This window comes from Mastomys coucha, unplaced genomic scaffold (genome assembly GCF_008632895.1).
Source record: "Mastomys coucha isolate ucsf_1 unplaced genomic scaffold, UCSF_Mcou_1 pScaffold8, whole genome shotgun sequence".
NCBI lineage: Eukaryota > Metazoa > Chordata > Mammalia > Rodentia > Muridae > Mastomys > Mastomys coucha.
This window is the reverse complement of record NW_022196914.1, coordinates 6,083,598-6,104,078: the sequence shown is the minus strand read 5'-3', so window position 1 is coordinate 6,104,078 and position 20,481 is coordinate 6,083,598. Positions and strand designations below refer to the sequence as shown.

General features: G+C 37.9%; 1 protein-coding gene across 2 annotated transcripts in view; it reads left to right on the top strand.

Annotated features, from left to right (window-relative positions):
• The window catches only part of Spef2 (sperm flagellar 2), a 182,379-nt gene that overhangs the window by 16,847 nt on the left and 145,051 nt on the right, over nucleotides 1-20,481 (top strand). For both annotated transcript variants that reach the window (XM_031360243.1, XM_031360242.1), the window contains exons 3-7: nucleotides 6,360-6,612; nucleotides 8,712-8,882; nucleotides 10,816-10,956; nucleotides 12,871-12,935; nucleotides 20,165-20,351. In XM_031360243.1, coding sequence (XP_031216103.1) covers nucleotides 6,360-6,612; nucleotides 8,712-8,882; nucleotides 10,816-10,956; nucleotides 12,871-12,935; nucleotides 20,165-20,351 — 817 coding nt within the window. The remainder of the gene's footprint in view (nucleotides 1-6,359; nucleotides 6,613-8,711; nucleotides 8,883-10,815; nucleotides 10,957-12,870; nucleotides 12,936-20,164; nucleotides 20,352-20,481) is intronic.

Here is a 20,481-nt window from a genome sequence, read left to right as displayed (position 1 = left end):
GAGAGAGAGAGAGAGAGAGAGAAGTGCTAAGTAGGAATGATGTGGGCTTTAGAAACTTCAAAGCCCACCCTCAGAGACATACATCCTCCAACAAAGCCAAACCTCAAAATCCATTCCAAATAGTTCCAACTGGAGACCAAGCATTCAAATATGTGAGCTTATGGGGGCCATCCTCATTCAAACCTAGACATGAATCTTTGCATGTTATTTCTCTTTCACTATCACTTTGAAAAAATTCTTAAGATCCATCTAAATTTCCACCCATCTTGAAACCTCTTACTTTTTCCAGCAGACTTAGTTCTTGTCTTCTCTCTGTTTTAATGACATATTGGTGATACTTTTCCTTAGAATATTGTTGGGATTATTTGTTTATGTTAGTTTTATTAGAATAATGACAAAACCCAGGTGTCCAAAATATTGGAAAATGGTTAGACAAAAGTTAGCTCCTTATTAGTTTTTTTTGTCAACTTGACATAAAGTAGAGACACTTAGAAAGCAGGATTACTTCCATCAGATTGGCCAGTGAACATGTCAGGGAACATTATTATTATTATTATTATTATTATTATTATTATTATTATCATCATCATCATCATCATCATCATCATCATTATCATTAGTATGATTATTGACTATTGATTGATGTGCAGGAGGACCAAGCCCACAGTAGCTGGTTCCACCTTTGGACACCCAGGTAACATAAGTAAGCAAGCCCAGCATTTCATAGAGAGCAAGCCCATAATAAGCAGCACTTCTCAGTGCTTCATGTCCTTCCTCAGTGATGTCCCATGATTGAAAAGTGTATGTCAAATAAACATGTTCTCATAACTTTTATCATAGCAGCCGAGTAACCTAGGACATGCGTCAAATAAATTGCAAGTATCCTTAAAACTGTACTCAAAGCAGTGTTCTCTCAGCCATGGTAAATTCACAATATCATTTCTATAATCAAGAAATCAGTGTCAAAGTCTATACCTGATTATCCATAGAAATTTTAAAGAACTATTCCAATCCCATTTTTTATGCAATATCAGTATTTCAGGTGCATAGTGAATCTTCCACGTCAACATTCTTCATCCATGGATTAACGCAGGGGCTGAAAACATCCAAGGAAGTTACACTGCAATCTAGAGAAGACTTAAACTATAAAAGAGTATCCACTTAAATTATGTGACAGCAGTATTGCCATTTTAGTAGATTTTGACATGTGCAGGGTTCTTGGAAGCAAAGCTCAGTGGATAGTGAGGTGTGTCAGTTCTAAACCAGCAGGCCACGGAAAGCAACGCAGGAAGCAGCACTTGTCTCTGGAAACATTACCCCAGGTTCCTGCCCACATTCAGTTCTTGCCCAGCTTCAGGTTGGGAGTTTAAAATGAAAATAAACCATTCCTCCCCAAGTTGCTTTTTATCATGGTGTTTTATCAGAGCAGTAGAAACCCTAAGATAAGGCATATGATCATCACCTCACACTTTTTGTATCTTTATTATAATCTGAAAGGAAAATTGTACTTTATACACTGCTAATGACATAAAGTTACATGTCTTAGAAATGACTTAATTTTAAGAATAATTTGTCTAACTCTGAGAGGATTATTCAATTTAAAACAGTGTTAGTTTCACCAAAGCAGATCAGTTAAAAGGAAAAAATAGTGAATAAGGAAATATCTTCCAGAGGGTAGCATTTCCTTTGCTGAGAGAAGATGTGTTCTGTGAGCTGGTGGCAAGTGGAGAGGAGACCTTAGTCCCTTAGCAAACAAAGATGGTAAGCAGAGGGCAAGGAACCATTTCCCAGTGCACGATCCTTATTCCCTCAGAGGTCATCATTTACATCATATGCTCTGTCTCCAGAGGAAAGGTGTCCCAGCTGTTTTTCTGTTTCCAAAAACAAGAGCTGATTATTCCACCACGATGTTGACTGTGCATACACCTTAACAATCGGGGATTTCCCGAGATTCCTCAAGTTGTGTTCTTTAAAGTTTGGCTGGTTGGGAATTTACAATATCCATTCTATCTTCCAGGGAGAACTTTTGTTTTACCCTTCATAGTTGTTTGAGTTCATTAATGCCATCTTAAAACCAAACTGGAAGCCAGACTATAATATTAACAAACACTCTATTCAGGAAGTAATACAAGTGAGAAGGTGGGGGGGGCAGCTCTTTTGACTAGAGGGCTAAGGGAGAAACTTTGGAAAAAATGTGAGATTGATTCATGATGGCCTTTCTTTGCATTCTCCCTTCTGAATTATGACGTCCATAAACACTTTAGCCAACATATGACCCAACCTAAGCTTGGACATGTAACTCTCAGTTACCATCTTTCAGAATATGCATGGTGGGTGATGTACATTAGACTCTATTGCACACTTTTATTTTACAGTCACTCAAATATACAGCAACTCTCAATTCAGAGGAAGAACTTTAGGTATGCATTTTGATTATATTCAAGTATACTCAGAATGGTCTTTGTATTAAAGATTGGATTTAAATGTTGGAAGATAAGAATCCAGGCCAAGTCTAGAGATATGGCTCAGTGATTAAGAGCACTGGCTGTCCTGAGTTCAATTCCCAGCAGCCACATGGTGGCTCAAAATCATCTGTAATGAGATCTAGTGCCCTTCTCTACTCTGTCTGAAGACAATGAGACTATGTTCACATATATAAAATAAATTAATCTCTTTTTTAAAAAGTTGAAAGAATCCAGGCCAAAGCCTAAAACTTGTTTATGGGTCTGAGTTGATGATAGTCACAACAGCTGAAAATGAACTGAATGTCTCTTTTAATCACTAATAGTTATAGAGCTCTTGAGATCTCTGAAGCAGCATCTAATTTTATTACCTTTTATTCAAATATGTTTCTCACTAACTATGAACACCAAAAATTTAATTGCATCTTGTTTATTTTTTAACACATCAGTGATTTTCAACTTACTTTGTGTGCATGAGGTTTTAACTGAATGTGTGTATGTACACCACATGAATGCCTAGTGTCTATGAAGGCCAAATAATGACATGAGGATACCCTGAAACTGGATTTAGAGATAGCTGTGAGCTGATATGTGTGCGTGGAGAATAAAACCCATGTTTTCTGGAAGTGCAGCAAGTGATCTTAAGCTATCTCTCTAGGCCCATATAACAATAAAAATTTAAAATTAATTAAACTTAATAAATAGGTATACCCTTCGTAATATGGTTGTTTAGTAGAATACTAAGTGTTGGAGAAAGTTAATGAATTCATTAGTTTCTTTTTTGTTTGTTTTTATATATAAATATTTTTTATTTAGTTTTTCATATGTCTACAGTATTTACATAATTTTCTCCCTTCCTTCTAACTTCCCCCAAGTCCTCCCATTCCCTTTTTTAAACTATTTATTCATTTATTTATTTACATTCCATATTTTATTCCCCCATACCCTGTTCACCCTCCAGCTGTTCCATATCCCATACCTTCTCCCTAACCCCTGTCTCCACGTAGATGTCCCCATTCCCCACCCCACCTGACCTCTTATTTCCCTGAGGCCTCCAGTCTCTTGAGGGTTAGGTACATCATCTCTGAATGAACACAGACTCAGCAGTCCTCTCCTGTATATGTGTTGGGAGCCTCACAGCAGCCCGTGTATGCTGCCTGTTTGGTGGTCCACTGTTTGAGAGATCTCTGGGGTCTAGATTAATTGAGACTGCTGGTACTACAGGATTGCCCTTCTCCTCAGCTTCTTTCAGTCTTCCCTAATTCAACAACAGGGGCCAACTGCTTTTGTCCATTGGTTGAGTGCAAATATCTGCATCTGACTCTTTCAGCTGCTTGTTGGATTTTTTGGAGTGCAGTCATGCTAGGTGCCATTTTGTGAGTGCTCCATAGCCTCAGTAATAGTGTCAGTCTTTGAGATCCCCCCCTTTGTGCTGGATCCCACTTTGGACCTGACTCTGGACCTTCTTTTCCTCAAACCCTCTCCATTTCTACCCCTGAAATTCTTTTACACAAGAATAATTATGGGTCAGATTTATGACTGTAGGATGGCCCCCCTCCCTCATTTTATGCCCTGTCTTCCTGCTGGAAGTGGGCTCTATAAGTTCCCTCTCCCTACTGTCAGGCATTTCATCTAAGGTCCCTCCCTTTGAGTCCTGAGAGTCTCTCACCTCCCTGGTCTCTGGTGCATTCTGAAGGGTACCACCAACCTCCTACTTCCCAAAGTTGCCTATTTCCATTCTTTCTGCCGGCCCTCAGGGCTTCAGTCCTTTTCCTTCGCCCAATACCAGATCAGGTTCCCTCTCCTCCCTACGTCCCCTCCACGTCCACTTTCCCTCCCAGGTTCTTCTTTCCCTCCCAACTTGTGATTACTTTCTTCTCCCTCCCAAGTGGGACTGAAGCGTTCTCACTTGGGCCCTTCAGCTCGTTGACCTTTTCGAGTTCTGTGGACTGTATCTTGGGTATTCTGTACTTTTTTTTTTTTTTTTTTTTTTTTTTTTTTGGCTAATACCCACTTATTAGTGAATAAATATCATGCATGTTCTTTGGGGTCTGTGTTACCTCACTCAGGATGATATTTTCTAGTTGCATCCATTTGCCTGCAAAACTCACAATGCCCTCGATTTTAATAGCTGAGTAGTATTCCAGTGTGTAAACGAACCACATTTTCTGTATCCATTCTTCTGTCGTGGGACATCTGGGTTGTTTCCAACTTCTGGCTATCACAAATAAGGCAGCTATGAACATAGTGGAACACATGCTCCTGGGGCATGGTGGGGCATCTTATGGGTATATTCCCAAGAATGGTATAGCTGGGTCTTCAGGCGGATCTATTTCCAATAGATTTCCAGAGTGCTTGTACCAGTTTGCAATCCCACCAGAAATGGAAGAGTGTTCTTCTTTCACTACATCCTTTCCAACAAGTGTTGTCTAGTGAGGTTTTGATCTTACCCATTCTGACTGGTGTAAGATGGAAGAAATCTCAGGGTCGTTATAATTTGCATTTCTCTGATCACTAAGGACTTTGAACATTTCTTTAGGTGCTTCTCAGCCATTCAAGATTTCTCAGTTGTGAATTCTCCATTTAGTTCTATACCCCATTTTTTGATTGGGTTGTTTGCTTGGTTTTTTTTTTTTTTTTTTTTTTTTTTTTTTTTTTTGGTGATTAATTTCTTGAGTTCTTTATATATTTTGGATATTAGCCCTCTATCAGGGGTGGGGTTAGTGAAGATATTTTTTCCAATCTGTAGGTTGCTGTTTTGTCTTATTGACTATGTCCTTTGCCTTACAGAAGCTTTCCAGTTTCATGAGGTCACATTTATCAATTCTTGATCTTAGAGCATGAGCCATTGGAATTCTATTTAGGAAATGTCCCCTTGTACCAAAGAGTTCAAAGCTCTTTCCACATTCTCTTCTGTTAGATACAGTGTATCTGGTTTTATGTTGAGGTCCTTGATCCACTTGGACTTGAGCTTTTTGCAAGATGGCAAATATGGGTCTATTTGCATTTTTCTACCTACATACAGCCAGTTAGACCAGCACCATTTCTTGAAGATGCTTTCTTTTTTCCATTGTATATTTTTGGCATCTTTGTCAAAGATCAAGTGTCTGTAAGTGTGTGGTTTTATTTGTGGGTCTTCAATTCTATTCCATTGATCAATGTGTCTGTCTCTGTACAATACCATTCAGTTTTTATCATTATTGCTCTGTAATAAAGCTTGACGTCAGGGATGGTGATTCTAGTGGGAGGAATCACCATCCCTGACGTCAAGCTTTACCACAATAAAAGAATTCATTTGTTTCTTAAAGTCTGAGGCTGTGTTGAAATTAAATAATTAAAAATAATAAAATTTCAAATTGTAGATTTTTCATATCAAAGAATTACCATAAACTACATATTGAAGGGTAACAGAATGATTTGCATAGCTAATATCTTCAGTTAAGTAATATTGAGAGCATCTAAGAAGATCATTGTTAGAGTTGTCAATTTAAAATTTAGGACTAACTTAAGATATTAGCTTAATACAATGGAAATTTGAATTGCAATTTTGCCTTTAGAATAAAATGTAGTTTTCAAAACTATAGTCTTTTTACCCACTAAGAAGCATATATTTGTCTGTTTTAGTGCTTATTTCCTTTATTAAATTTTATTGGCAATTTACAGCATGTACTAAATTAAAATAATAAATTTTAGATTATTTCAAGAAAAATAAAGTTTAGTAAACTTAACCAATGGGAAAAATATCCCCATGCATTTTCATTACTGAGTCGTTTAAGAAAAAGCAAGCATCTAAGAGCAGTTGGGATATTTCACAGTATCGTATCATAATAGTACTTCTGACATTGGGTGTTTACATTTGGCGTTAATGTATAATTATAAACATATTATTGCCTTTAGGGGCTCAACTGCCAAACTTAATAATTTCTCCCGCTTGCAACCAACGCTTCACCTGCTGGGTGTACAGTTTGATCAGAATGTGGCTCAAAGCATTATCACAGAAAAGCCCGGGGCAGCAACCAAACTTCTGTATCAGTTGTACATTGCTCTTCAGAAAAAGAAGAAAACAGGGCTGACTGGATTAGAGATACAAACCATGCAACCCCAGACAAACTTGAGGCTTCAGGCCCTCAAAAGTGAGGCTTTTCGAGAGGTAGGTACAGAAAGAGACCTAATAGGCGTTCCCACGGGAAAAACTAGTGTTGCTGTGGACTGGCTGTGAGATTGTAGTCTTGGGGATGCTCAATTTAGGCTATTTGTGTTACTAGCCATTCTGTGTGTTATTTTATGCCAATGTCTATAATTTGTTCATCTACCCTTCCCAGCTCCCTGTTTCCTAGTCACATTACAAATAGTTTATCCAAATCTGTTTCTCTTTCCCAGAACTTTTTCCCTTTTATTTTTGAAACTAAATATAATTACATCATTTTCCCTTCTTTTTCCTAACTCCAAACTGTCCAATATACACCCTTGTTCCCTTCTAAAGGCATGCCCTCTTTTTCATTAATTTGTTGTCCACACACAATCAAAGATTTTAGTGATTAACATGATTGACATGGGTTTTAATTTATTTTAATTATCAACAGTGGTGATGTGTATACATTTTATATTTAATACAAAAATTTGTACGATTGCAATGTCAGCATACCTTTTATTCTCTCATAAATTATCTCCTAAAAAATCTGTGTTAATGTCAGCATACCTTTCATTCTCCAGTAAATAATCTCATAAATTATCTGTAAATAGAACCTGCCTAGTCTTTATACATACCATTAAGTTCTATACCTGCTCCTTTCCTCTCTATGTTTTCCTGCTACTATGTTGCCTAAGATTTCCTCAGGGGCCACTGCAGCAACCTGCTAGACTATCTCACAAGCATCAGGACTTCAGCTAGATCACAGGGCTCTTCAACACAGACTTCTTCAGCTTTATATACATTGTATCCCCATCGAGAGCAACCTCCACATTCATTCACCAAACAGTCTCAACATTCTTCTTTATACTGCTCAGCACAAAGGCAATTTCTTTTATGTTTATTGACAGAGTGTCCTTGACTATGTCTAGACTATTCTTGCCCTTCCACTCAAACATCCCAATCTCATCTCTCCTCCTTCCCAAACATCTTTCCCATCTCTGCTGTCTACCCAGCTCATGTAGATTCTTCCTTGTAATGAGTAGAGCTGTTGTGTTAATCTCCTGGTGCTACTTGTTCCTCATCAGTTTGCCACGTGTCTTTAAGATTTGAGTGCTTCTAATGCCTAGGAAAATACTTAAGCATTGTAAAATTCAGAAAAACAAAAGTGTTTTGATGAACTGTTAACTTTTTAGTTTGCTAACTCCAATTTCAAACTGCTCTACTTTACTTGGATGCCTGTATTAGTCTGGTAGCAAGTAAACTGAGAAATCATGAGCAGGCAGAAGAGGCATAAAGCTAAGCAACTCAGTGCTGGATTCTTCTTCAATGTTCCAGCTTGGTTGACTCAAGTCAATCACTCAAATCAATCAACTTCTCCCTCACTTCTCCCAGCTCTATAGACAAAGATGATTTCTTTTTCTACCTGCACTGACACTGGACTTTTATGTAGCTTAGTGAAGACGATATACAATGAGCTGTAAGGGCTTCAAGAGTCAGTTATACACTGTATAGACTTTTATTGAGTTCTGATTTTATCCCAAGTGCTTGCACAAAGATGACATTGTGAAAGCCTCCATGGACTTCATGTTTGTATGCTAGGAAGGAAAAAAAAATGTTTCTGTAGAATGTTATATATCATAGTGATTTAAAGATGAGGAGAAAGAGAGCACAGAGTACCTTCTCAAGAAACATGGAAATAAGACAGTCAAGCAGTAGCTGGGGAATAGGAGTTTAAAGGAGGTATAAAACATATTTTATAGAAACAGAAATAACAATTAGTGGAGGAAAAGACTGGGATGAGAACAGGATGTTGTATGAGGACCAAAAGGAAAGAGGTCTTTGATTAAAGAAAAAAGAAGGAAATCAAGAGCAGGCAAAATGTAAATATATATATGACACCATTTTGTAAGAATAAGTATAAATATTATTTTTGTTGTCCACACACCACTAAAGATTTTAGTGATTTACATGACTGACATAGTTTTAATTTATTTTAATTAGCAAAAGTGACTGATGTCTATAAATTCTACATTCAATACAAAATGTGTATGATTGCAATGCCAGCATACCTTTTAGTCTCCAGTAACCAAAACCTTTTAAATGCTTTCTTCATCTAGAGACTTAAAAACCTGATACCACGCCAAACCGATTTCAATTTGATGCGAGTTACATGCAGGTTTCAAGAAAAGTGTAAACAAATGAAAGAAGATCTTGCCCGAATGCATTTTGAGAAGTTTGAAAAAATTCAAAAACTTGAGGAAGAGCAAAGACACTTTAATATCGAAAAGGTTCCATAGATCATTTATTTTCTTCCTGAAAATTTGTTAGTACCTAGTATATTTGGTGGTTCATTTCTGCCTGTAGTAAGCACACATTGCATAGGCAGCAGCACAGAGAGATTGCATGTCGTGATGCATGGCTTTGCTTTACCTCACTGGATCCTCCCTGGATAGATTGCATTTCATAATCAATGGCTTTGCTTTACATCACTGGATCCTCCCTCTTCCCATCTTGGTTCACACTCACTCTCCCTGCACCTGTGGCTGAGAGTTATCACCTGCCTAATGGGACAACTTTCTTTCACTGGATGAAATTTGTCCTCAGTTCCTTTGGGAAAGGATTTGCTGCTAGCTCCCCTACTGGCCAAAGGACCTCAGCCCTTATATCCCTGTGGAAGACAGAAGGGATGCTTCCCCCATGCCCCATTCTGTCCCATTCTCTGCAATGTCCCAGTCTCTATATCCTGCTCCATTTATTTTAGAGGGTTACTTCTCTGATTGCTTCCCTCCCCAACTATGTGAAGCATCTTATCTTCACTGCCCCTAGCTATTGCTTTGTGTAAGTCACTGCTGATTCTAAAACCTCTTTGAAAAAAAGTCTTTAATGATCTGTGTCTTTAAAGACATGGGAGGAAAAACATCATCAAATCATTAAAGACTTGTACGAGGATTTCAAATGGATGGATGTATAGAGTGTGCTAACTACAGGCAATGGAATTTTTGCTCTCCCTATTATATTTGAAACTTGCTTTTTAAATTGATTAATATGTCAGGAAGCTAATATATCCTGGATGGAGTGAGCTTCTTGTGGGGAAGGAGTGACACATTCAAGAGACAAATTATAGAAACCCTTCCATTAGTTTCCAGAGGGCAGAATCATTCTTCAGTGCTTCTGCATAGCAGAGACAGGGCACTCTAAGTGCAATGTCTAAGCTGAGGTCAAGAGCTGAGACTCAAATGCATTGAACCATCCAGTCCAGGTGTGAAAAGCCAAGTATAATACAGGAAACCTCCAGAGAAAGACAAGTCAAATTATGTGGAAGAGAGATTGTGAAACATGGCCATAGGAAATAAACAAGACAAGTTTCAAAGCCTGTAGTTTTCCCATTTTCTTAAGAAAAAGAAGATAAACCTATGTTATGAAATAAAAATCCACACGAAATAAACATATGGCAATAAAGTAGAAATTCACATTTTTAGAAGGTGAAATCAAAAATTTAAAATGATAACTTCTGCATTTTAGTCGTAAGTTTAATTTTTCTTGGATGTAGAAATTAAGGAATTTAGTTATAATACAACACTTTATTAATAAAGACATGAATCATTTTCATAAAATGTTCAATCTTAAAATACTTAATAATATATATTTTAGACATTTTTTCTTTCAATCACTTCATTCGCTTTATATTGTCCTTAAAATAAATATTGCCTGTCTTAAGAGATAACCCAATAATGCTTTATATTTTGGTGTCAGGCAAGTAACTGAGGTTTTTCCTGACTCATGTATAGGTAGATTAGTTGGGAGAAGCTGACTTTCCTAGTGGCAGCTGTTGGATCTATAGAGTCTTTGGGGGATTCCTGAGAGAAAGAATTGATTCTAATATTTGGGCCGGTCATGAATGCAGCGTTGATAAAGAACCATCATATTTTTGTATTTAAAGTCCCTGACTATTCTTGTACCAATGCACATAATGACAATACATACACTATCTAGTCATAATTTTAACATTTCAGTATTGTGTTTAGCATCATAATTTTCAGTGTAAATAATGCCAATAACGTCTTTCTAATACTAGGCAATTGTGACATCTTATGCATTTGTTAATTCCTAAGTTCTGAAATTTTCAACAGATAACTTATGTATTTGTGTATCTGTATATATGTCACATTCTTACTATTTTGACAAGTTGAATGAAAAAATTAATGTGTATGCCATACTCAGCAACGCTTAAACAGAAGACGACAAAATGAGATAATGGCCAAAATCCAAGCAGCCATTATACAGATCCCCAAGCCTGAACCTAACCGTACTTTGAAAGCTATTGAAGCTCAAAAACTGATGAAAAAGAAAAAGGAGGCAGAGGTAAGTGGTGGTCACTTGTTGTCTTGTGTTTCTCTTAATAAAGAATGCCCTCTTTTGTAGCGGGCAGTGGTGGTGCAAGCCTTTAATCCCAGCACTTGGGAGGCAGAGGCAGAGGCAGGTGGATTTCTGAGTTCGAGGCCTGTCTGGTAAGAATGCCCTCTTTCTCTGCACTATGCAAGAGAGACCTTCCAAAGTTTTTAAATTTCTTTTCAAAACTCTTGTTTGCTCAGTAGCAGGATGTAACTTTAGCCCAGGGAGATAAAATTCCCAACGTTGGGGTTTCTCCTTGGACTCCTATGTTTATAGGGAGTCCACTAAATTGGGTAAGTGTTGGGAACATACTGTTCCTCTTTACCATGCAATGTGGCTTCTTATGAATCCCAGAAATGTTAATTGACTTGCTGCTGTTAAAACATTTTAAATTAAAATACCTGCAGTGGAGACATATTTTACTAGAACACACCGAGTGTCAACATTCCAATAGGATAAATCTAATTATGATGTGGGAAGGTAATAACTATGTTGTAATGATAATTCCTGATTGCTTCTATTTTTGTTGACCTAAGAAACAATAATTATGACTAATTCAACATCGCTCAAGATATGGACTGTCACTTCACTTTTTCTTTTTTTTTTTTTTCTTGTTTTTTTGAGACAGGGTTTCTCTGTATAGCCCTGGCTGTCCTGGAACTCACTCTGTAGACCAGGCTGGCCTCGAACTCAGAAATCCACCTGCCTCTGCCTCCCAAGTGCTGGGATTAAAGGCGTGCGCCACCACCGCCCGGCGTCACTTCACTTTTTATTGATTTGTTTCCTCTCAGTTCTGTATTACCTTCTTCCTTAATCAATGTAAAGGGAACTGAAATCTAGATGCTGACATAGTTTACTGGAGCAGACAGGTGCTGGTTAAGAAGACATTGGCCTAGATCCCTAAACCCACAGTATTGTGTATTGATCTATGCCTCGTTTATGAAACTCTAATAAAATATTTCAGATTCGGATTTTAAAGCATATTATTCACATATTTTTCTACCTCCATTTTTGTACTTAGCAACTTAATTTCCCTGAGTCTTTGAAGATTTATTAATAAAGATTTGTAGTACATAAGCATGAGCTGAAATTATTTAGAGAGGTTATAGAGTAAGTTAGGTTGCATGGGAAATGTTTAAAACACGCAACACAAACACCTGTAGGAAATATTTATATTTTAAAAGCATGTGCCTGGACGCTGATCAGTGTCAATTACATTAGTATCCTTTGGTGCACTACTAAAATGAGACTGCCTGCCAGGCATGGTGGCACACACCTTTAATCCCAGCACTTGGGAGGCAGAGGCAGGCAGATTTCTGAGTTCCAGGCCAGCCTGGTCTACAGAGTGAGTTCCAGGACAGCCACGGATACACAGAGAAACCCTGTCTCGAAAAACCAATAAAAAAAAAAAAGAGAGAGAGAGACTTCCTTCTGCAGAGATGATTCTATGGTTGATCTTACTGCACCAATAAGGAAACATATCTCTGTCTGTAACCTAGTACACATGTTTTGAGATGGGACCAGCGACAGTATCATTCCCAGCAGAGAACACGAGACCCCAAATAAAACAAGATTGAAGGAAGAAGTGAAATGAGAGGTTGTCCACACACACACACACACACACACACACACACACACAGAGTTTTAAAATGACAGGAGAGAATCATAAAATAAGTGATCTGGGTGAGACAATTTCTATATTGTTTTAGGATAGCCTCATCTAAAAGAACGAATCACAACTATAAAAGTAGTCTACCTTGTCTTAACTTGGCACTAAATTATTTTGAATTAGTACTATGAGTCACCTTTTAAAACTGATTGAACATGATGATGTTTCTCATTGGCTTTTCAAGGCAGAGAACTGATGACAAATTTTCTTTAAAGGATGTGGCCAACGAGATTAAGAAATTTGAAGCACTAATAAAAAAGGATCTCCAAGCTAAAGAAAGGTAGGGCACGTTTCACTTCTCACACACTTAGTGCTCTGAAGAACCTTTGAGCATTTACAAATAGGTCATGTAACATGACTTAAAATTCAGACTTTTCATTAACAACTTTGATCCATCATGCAAATGTGGGTATCAGGAAATGAAAAGTCACTTTATTTTTCTGTGCTGTTTATTTTGTTGCATTCACATCCATTTTTTAACATTTACTAAAAGTGTTACCCTAATTTAAAAGTGCTCTGGTAAAGCCTTAGTTGGACTTTGTTTTCTTTCATGTCAGGTTCTGTGTGTTTATTACAGATTATAGCAATAAAGTATATTGAATGAGGTTTCTCACCAAACGGCATGCAATTTTGTTTCTTCTGTAAATTGTGCTCCTTTAATAGCTTCATTTACCGAAATATGAACATACCCCATATCCCTTTATTTCTTATTGTAGGTCCTTGAAAATAGCCTATTAGATGCTGCTACTTTAGATGCAGTGCAGAGTTTTCTAGACCCCCCAGCCCCCGGAGCTATCAGGAACTGGACCACCAACCAAAGAGTATACTTGGAGAGACCCATGGCTCCAGCTGCATATGTGGCAGAGGATAGCCTTGTTCGAATCAGTGGGAGGAGAGGCCCTTGGGCCTGAGAGTGTTTCATGCCCCAGTGTACGGGAATGCCACAGAGGGAAAACAGGGGTGAGTAGGTGGGAGGGAGAACACCGTCATACAGGCAGGGGGAGAGGCGATGCGATAGGGGGTTCCTGAAGGGGAGGCTTGGAAAGGGGAAAACATTTGAAATGTAAATTAGGAAAATATCCAATAAAAAAATGAGAAAAAATAAAAATAGAAACTATCTAATTTACATCTTCCAGAATGGGAAAGAATTCCATATTTAGAGAGACTTCCCCAAAGTCAACAACACACTTCAGTTCCAGTTTAATGGTTCTGAGTGAGGGAATTCAGAGTTCAACGAGAAGTGAAAAGTCAGAAAACAAGTAGTAAAATGGTCAAATACTGAAAAAAACCAATAAAAATGGAAAATACTCATATTTCCTTTTTCTTGCCCTCTGCACAAATTGCATATGTCCTACCTCAATCTACATAGCCTTTATCGTCTTTGTCTCTGTCCTGTAAGAGCAGAATACTTCAAGGTACATAGGTGACAAGGAAGATCTGGAACTCTGTCCTTGTCTCTTCATGGTTTATTGTCTCTCCTGCCATGATTCTGCTGATCCACAAGTATGGAGGGGTCTTTTGGGGGGGGGGCTATTCTTTTAATTCCTTTCTGTTTTGTTTTGGAATTGGTTTTGTGTTGTTGATGTTTCCCCAGAAGGTTCAATTTAAACTTGCCAGAGATTTCCAAACAAACTTGGAAGTAGTCATAGAATGGAGAGTCCAACAGCTCAGGGTGTCATTATAGGATGTCACGGGGCTGGAGGCTCAATCCAGACAAAAATTCTGGGACAACAAGCTTTTTAAGGACTTTTGATCACTAACTACTTTTTAAATTCACTTTGAATTTTTAGGTGAGGATGTTCTGGAATTATTTAGAAACTTTATACTAGCTTGGTTTTGTTTGTTTGTTTGTTTGCTTGCTTTTGGTTGGTTGTTTTTTTCTTTTTTTATTAAATATTTTTTTAATTTACATTTCAAATGTTTTCCCTTTTCTGGTTTCCCCTCTGAAACCCCCCCTATTCTCTCCTCCTGCTCACCATCCCACCCTCTCACACTTCCTGGCCCTGGCATTCTCCTACAATGGGGCATAGAACCTTCATAGGACCAAGGGCCTCTCCTCCTATTAATGACTAACTAGGCCATCCTCTGCTACATATGCAGCTAGAACCATGAGTCCCACCATGTGTACTCTTTGGTTGGTAGTTTAGTCTCTGGGAGCTCTGGGAGTACTGGTTAGTTCATATTGTAGTTTCTCCTATGGGGCCTTAAACCTCTTCAGCTCCTTGGGTCCTTTCTCTAGCTCCTTCATTGGGGACCCTGTGCTCAGTCCAATGGATGGCTGTGAGGATCCACTTTAGTATTTTTCAGGCACTGGCAGAGCCTCTCAGGAGACAGCTATATCAGGCTCTTGTCAGCAAGCACTAGTTGGCATCCACAATAGTGTCTGGGTTTGGTGATTGTATATGGGATGGATCCCCAGGTGGGACAGTCTATGGATTGTCATTCCTTCAGTCTCTGCTCCATGCTTTGTCTCTACAACTCCTTCCATGGGTATTTTGTTTCCCCTTCTAAAAAGGATCAAAGTATCCAAACTTTGGTCTTTCTTCTTCTTGAGTTTTACATAGTTTGTAGATTGTATCTTGGGTATTCCAAGGTTCTGGGCTAATATCCACTTATCAGTGAGTGCATACCATGTATGTTCTTTTGTGATTGGGTTACCTCACTCAAGATTATATCCTCCAGATCCATCCATTTGCCTATGAATTTCATAAATTCATTGCTTTAATAGCTGAGTAGTACTCCATTGTGTAAATATACCACATTTTTCTGTATCCATTCCTCTGTTGAGGGATATCTAGGTTGGTTCCAGTTTCTGGCTATTATAAATAAGGCTGCTATGAACATAGTGGAACATGTGTCCCTACTACATGTTGGAGCATCTTCTGGGTATATGCCCAGGAGTGGTATAGCTGGGTCTTCTGGTAGTACTATATCCAATTTCTAGGGGAACTGTCAAACTGATTTCCAGAATGGTTTTACCAGCTTGCAATCCCACCAGCAGTGGAAGAATGTTCCTCTTTCTCCACATCCTTGCCAGCATCTATTGTCATCTGAGTTTTTGATCTTAGCTGTTCTGACTGGTATGAGGTGGAATCTCAGGGTTGTTTTGATTTGTATTTCCCTGAATACTAAGGATGTTGAGCATTTCTTTGGGTGCTTCTCAGCCATTCAATATTTCTCAGTTTAGAATTCTTTGTTTACCTTTGGACCCCATTTTTAATAGGGTTATTTGGTTCTCTGGAGTCTAACTTCTTGAGTTCTTTGTATACATTGGATATTAGCCCTCTATCAGATATAGGATTGGTAAAGATCTTTTCCCAATTTGTTTGTTGCCATTTTGTTCTATTGACAGTGTCCTTTGCCTTATAGAAGGTTTGTTAATTTATGAGGACCCATTTGTCAATTCTTGATCTTAGAGAATAAGCTATTGGTGTTCTGTTCAGGAAAATTTCCCCTGTGCCCATGTGCTCGAGGCTCTTACACACTTTCTTTTCTATTAGTTTCAGTGTATCTGGTTTTATGTAGAGGTCCTTGATCCACTTGGACTTGAGGTTTGAATAAGGAGATAAGGAATGGATCAATTTACATTCTTCTACATGCTAACTGCCAGCTAATCCAGCACTGTTTGTTGAAAATGCTGTCTTTTTTTCTACTGGATGGTTTTAGCTCCTTTGTCAAAGATCAAGTGACCCCAGGTATCTGGGTTCATTTCTGGGTCTTCATTTCTATTCCATTGATCCACCTGCCTGACACTATACCAATACCTTTCATCACAATTGCTTTGTAGTACAGCTTAAGGTCAAGGATGGTGATTCAATCAGAAGTTCTATTATTGTTGAGAATAGTTTTTGCTATCCTAGGATTTTTGATATTGGAGAAGAATTTGCAAATTGTTCTTTCTAACTTTGTGAAGAATTGAATTGGAATTTTCATTGGGATTGCATTGAATCTCTAGATTGCTTTTGGCAAGATGGCCATTTTTACTATATTGATCCTGCCAATCCATGAGCATGGGAGATCTTTCCAGTTTCTGAGGTCTTCTGCCATTTCTTTCTTCAGAGTCTTGAAGTCCTCGTCATACAGACCTTTCATTTGTTTAGTTAAGAGTCACACCAAGGTATTTTATATTATTTGTAACTATTGTGAAAGGTGTTGTTTCCCTAATTTCTTTCTCAGCCTGTTTATCCTTTGTGTAGAGGAAGGCCATTGATTTGTTTGAGTTAATTTTATATCCAGCTACTTTGCTGAAGTTGTTTATCAGGTTTAGAAGTTCTTTGGTGGAATTTTTGGGGCCACTTAAGTATACTATCATATTGCCTGAAAATAGTGATAACTTGACTTCTTCCTTTCCAATTTGTATCCCTTTGATCTCCTTTTGTAGTCTAATTGTTCTAGCTGGGACTTCAAGTATTATATTGAATAAGTAGGGAGAGAGTGGGTAGCCTGTCTAGTCCCTGATTTTAGTGGGATTGCTTCAAGTTTCTCTCCATTTAGCTTGATGTTGGCTACTGGTTTACTGTATATTGCCTTTACTATTTTTAGGTATGAGCCTTGAATTCCTGATCTTTCCAAGACTTTTATCATAAAGGAGTATTGGATTTTTTTAAATGCTTTCTCAGCATCTAATGAGATGATCAAATGTTTTTCTTTGAGTTTGTTTATATAGTAGATTACATTGATGCATTTACATATATTGAACCATCCCTGCATCCTTGGGATGAAGCCTACTTGATCATGATGGGTGATCATTTTAATGTGTTCTTAGATTCAGTTTCCGATATTTTATTGAGTATTTTTGCATCGATATTCATAAGGGAGATTGTTCTGAAGTTCTCTTTCTTTGTTGGGTCTTTGTGTGGTTTAGGTATCAGAGTAATTGTGGCTTCAAAGAATGAATTGGTTACAGTACCTTCTGTTTCTATTTTGTGGAATAGTTTGAGAAGTATTGGTATTAGGTCTTTTGTGAAGGACTGATAGAACTCTGTACTAAACCCATCTGGTCCTGAGCTATTTTTGGTTGAGAGACTATTAATGACTGCTTCTATTTCATTAGAAGATATGGGACTGTTTAAATCGTTGATCTGATCTTGATTTAACTTTGGTACCTGGTATCTGTCTAGAAAATTGTCCATTTCATCCAGGTTTTCCAGTTTTGTTGAGTATAGCCTTTTGTAGTAGGATCTGATGACCCAAGAGGTTCCCTGGACCCAACAGTGAGGACATTAGCTGAAATATCCAACAAAGGGGTGAGAGAACCTGTAGGGACCATATCCAGTGAATAGGCATGACCCCCAGTTAAGTGATGGGACTACCCACCCACCTCAAAAATATTAATCCAGAATTTCTCCTGTCAAAAAGAAATACATAGACAAAGAGTGGAGCAGAAACTGAAGGAAAGGCCATCCAGAGACTGTCCCACATAAGGATCCATCCCATATGCTGACACCAAACTCAGACACTATTACTGATGCCAAGAAGTGCTTACTGACAAGAGCCTGATATAACTGTCCCCTGAGAGGCTCTGCCAGAGCTGGATCAATACAAATGCAGATGTACACAGGCAAGCATTGTATTGAGCTGGGATCCCCAATGAGGAAATTAGAGCAAGGACTGTAGGAGCTGAAGGGGTTTGCAACCCCATAGGAAGAACAACAATATCAACCAACCAGAATCCCAGAGCAACCAGGGATTAAACCACCAACCAAAGACTACACAGGGGGTACCCACAGATCCAGCTGGATATGTTGCAGAGGATGGCCTTACCTGGCATCACTGGGAGGGGAGCCCCTTGTTCCTGTGGAAGCTTGATGACCCAGGATAGGGGAACACTAGGGCACTGAGGCAGGAGGGGTGAGCGGATGGGGGAACACCCTCATAGAGGCAGGGGGAGGTAGGAGGGGATAAAGAGTTTATGGAGTAGAAACTGGGAAAGGGGATAATATTTGAAATGTAAATAAATAAAATAACCAATAAAAATAAATACATAAATATAATATTTTATATTTAATGTCTATTTTGTATTTGATAAAGATTAATGTTTATTATTTAAAATAAAATTAATTAAAGTTAACATTTAACAAATGTAATATTATTTAATAAATATAATATTAATATAAATATAATGTTCTTTTTATTTAAGTATTATTAAAATTTAGCCCACCAACTATTTGTACAGAGAACAAGAAAAGAATGTCTTATGAGTTCAAAACTTATCTGGGAGTAACAAAAGTACAAATTATGATCTAGAATCTCTCTATGTAACAACTATGCATTAATCACACACATACACACACACACACAAAATGCTTTTGTAGGAGGACTTCTGCCTATATAAATATTGATGACTGCTTAGTCATGATGTGTTAGTAACATACATTTGTGTTCTTTTTAAGTAAATTCTCTTGTATTCTAAATTAAATGTATTAGTGATAACATGAAAAATTATAATTCATAATATAAACTCATTATTCTTTGGCAAGTAGCATTATCATATATTTTATACAGCTCTACCATGCCATTTTAATGCCTTTTAAAAGACATATGCAGATGAGTATTGATGATTCAATTGATCACACATAAACTGTTTCTTTCACTTTTAATGATAACTTTCAAAGGTTTATGAATTTAATGCTAAGGGATCATTTATTTCACTGAATTTTGGTGCTCATCTTTTGGGAAGACCTGTGCTGATGCCTGGTCAGACCTCTGCTGAGTCATGGGAGGTAGGGTCGACTTTCAGCTGCTAAGTCCCTAACAAAGGCTGGGCCACTGCCCTAGGAAGCCATATGCCCATTTGGGTAGAGTAACCTGCACCATTGTGAGAGAGAACAGAGTGGCTGTAGATGGGACCATTCACAGAGGAACTGTGTTCTCCATTTCTAGCCTATTGTCATTGAAGCATCTGCCCTGACATTGGATTATCTACAGTTTGCCTACTGTTGACTTAAAACAGGAGAAACAATAGGCCAGTGGAAAGTTGCAGAAGAGAAGCCAGGGTCTCTAGATGGCAGAGCATAAGATCTGAGAAGAGATAAGCTTAAGAAAAAAAGCTATGCTAAGGATCTCTGAGGGACAGATCTAAAACTAATATAAAGAAACTGGAGGGCTGGTGAGATGGCTCAGCAGGTAAGAGCACTGTCTGCTCTTCTGAAGGTCGTGAGTTCAAATCCTAGCAACTACATGGTGGCTCATAACCACCTGTAATGAAATCTGATGCCCTCTTTTGGTGTGTCTGAAGACAGCTACAGTGTACCTACTTATAATAATAAATAAATCTCTAAAAAAGAAACAAAGAAAGGAAGAAAGGAAGGAAGGAAAGAAGGAAAGAAAGAAAGAAAGTAAAAAACTGGAATCAGCAGTAAGTTACAGGTCTCCACATTTACCCAATGCTTGTACTCACAAATTAACAAAGGGCAAAGCAACTTTCTCCAGGAGTCTTTCATTATTATTTCAAGGAAGGGACATGTGATCACACTGTGTTAAAATCTAACAAGAATCTGTTACCTTTAGTGTATCCAAGACTTCTTTAGAAACAACAGACCAGACAGCTGCAGAACTGCTCAACACTTACTCAGATGATGACTACATTAAAAAGATCCAGAAACGCCTAGAAGAAGACGCTTTTGCACGTGAGCAAAGGGAAAAAAGACGACGTAGATTGTTGATGGACCAGTTAATGGCCCATGAAGCACAGGAGGTGAGATATGTGATGTTAGTTCTACATGAACATTGCCTAGAACTTCAGAATATATGGCCTTGTGTTTATACAAACAAGTATTTTAATTTTTTTATTAGATGTTTTCTTTATTTACAATATCCCCTTTCCC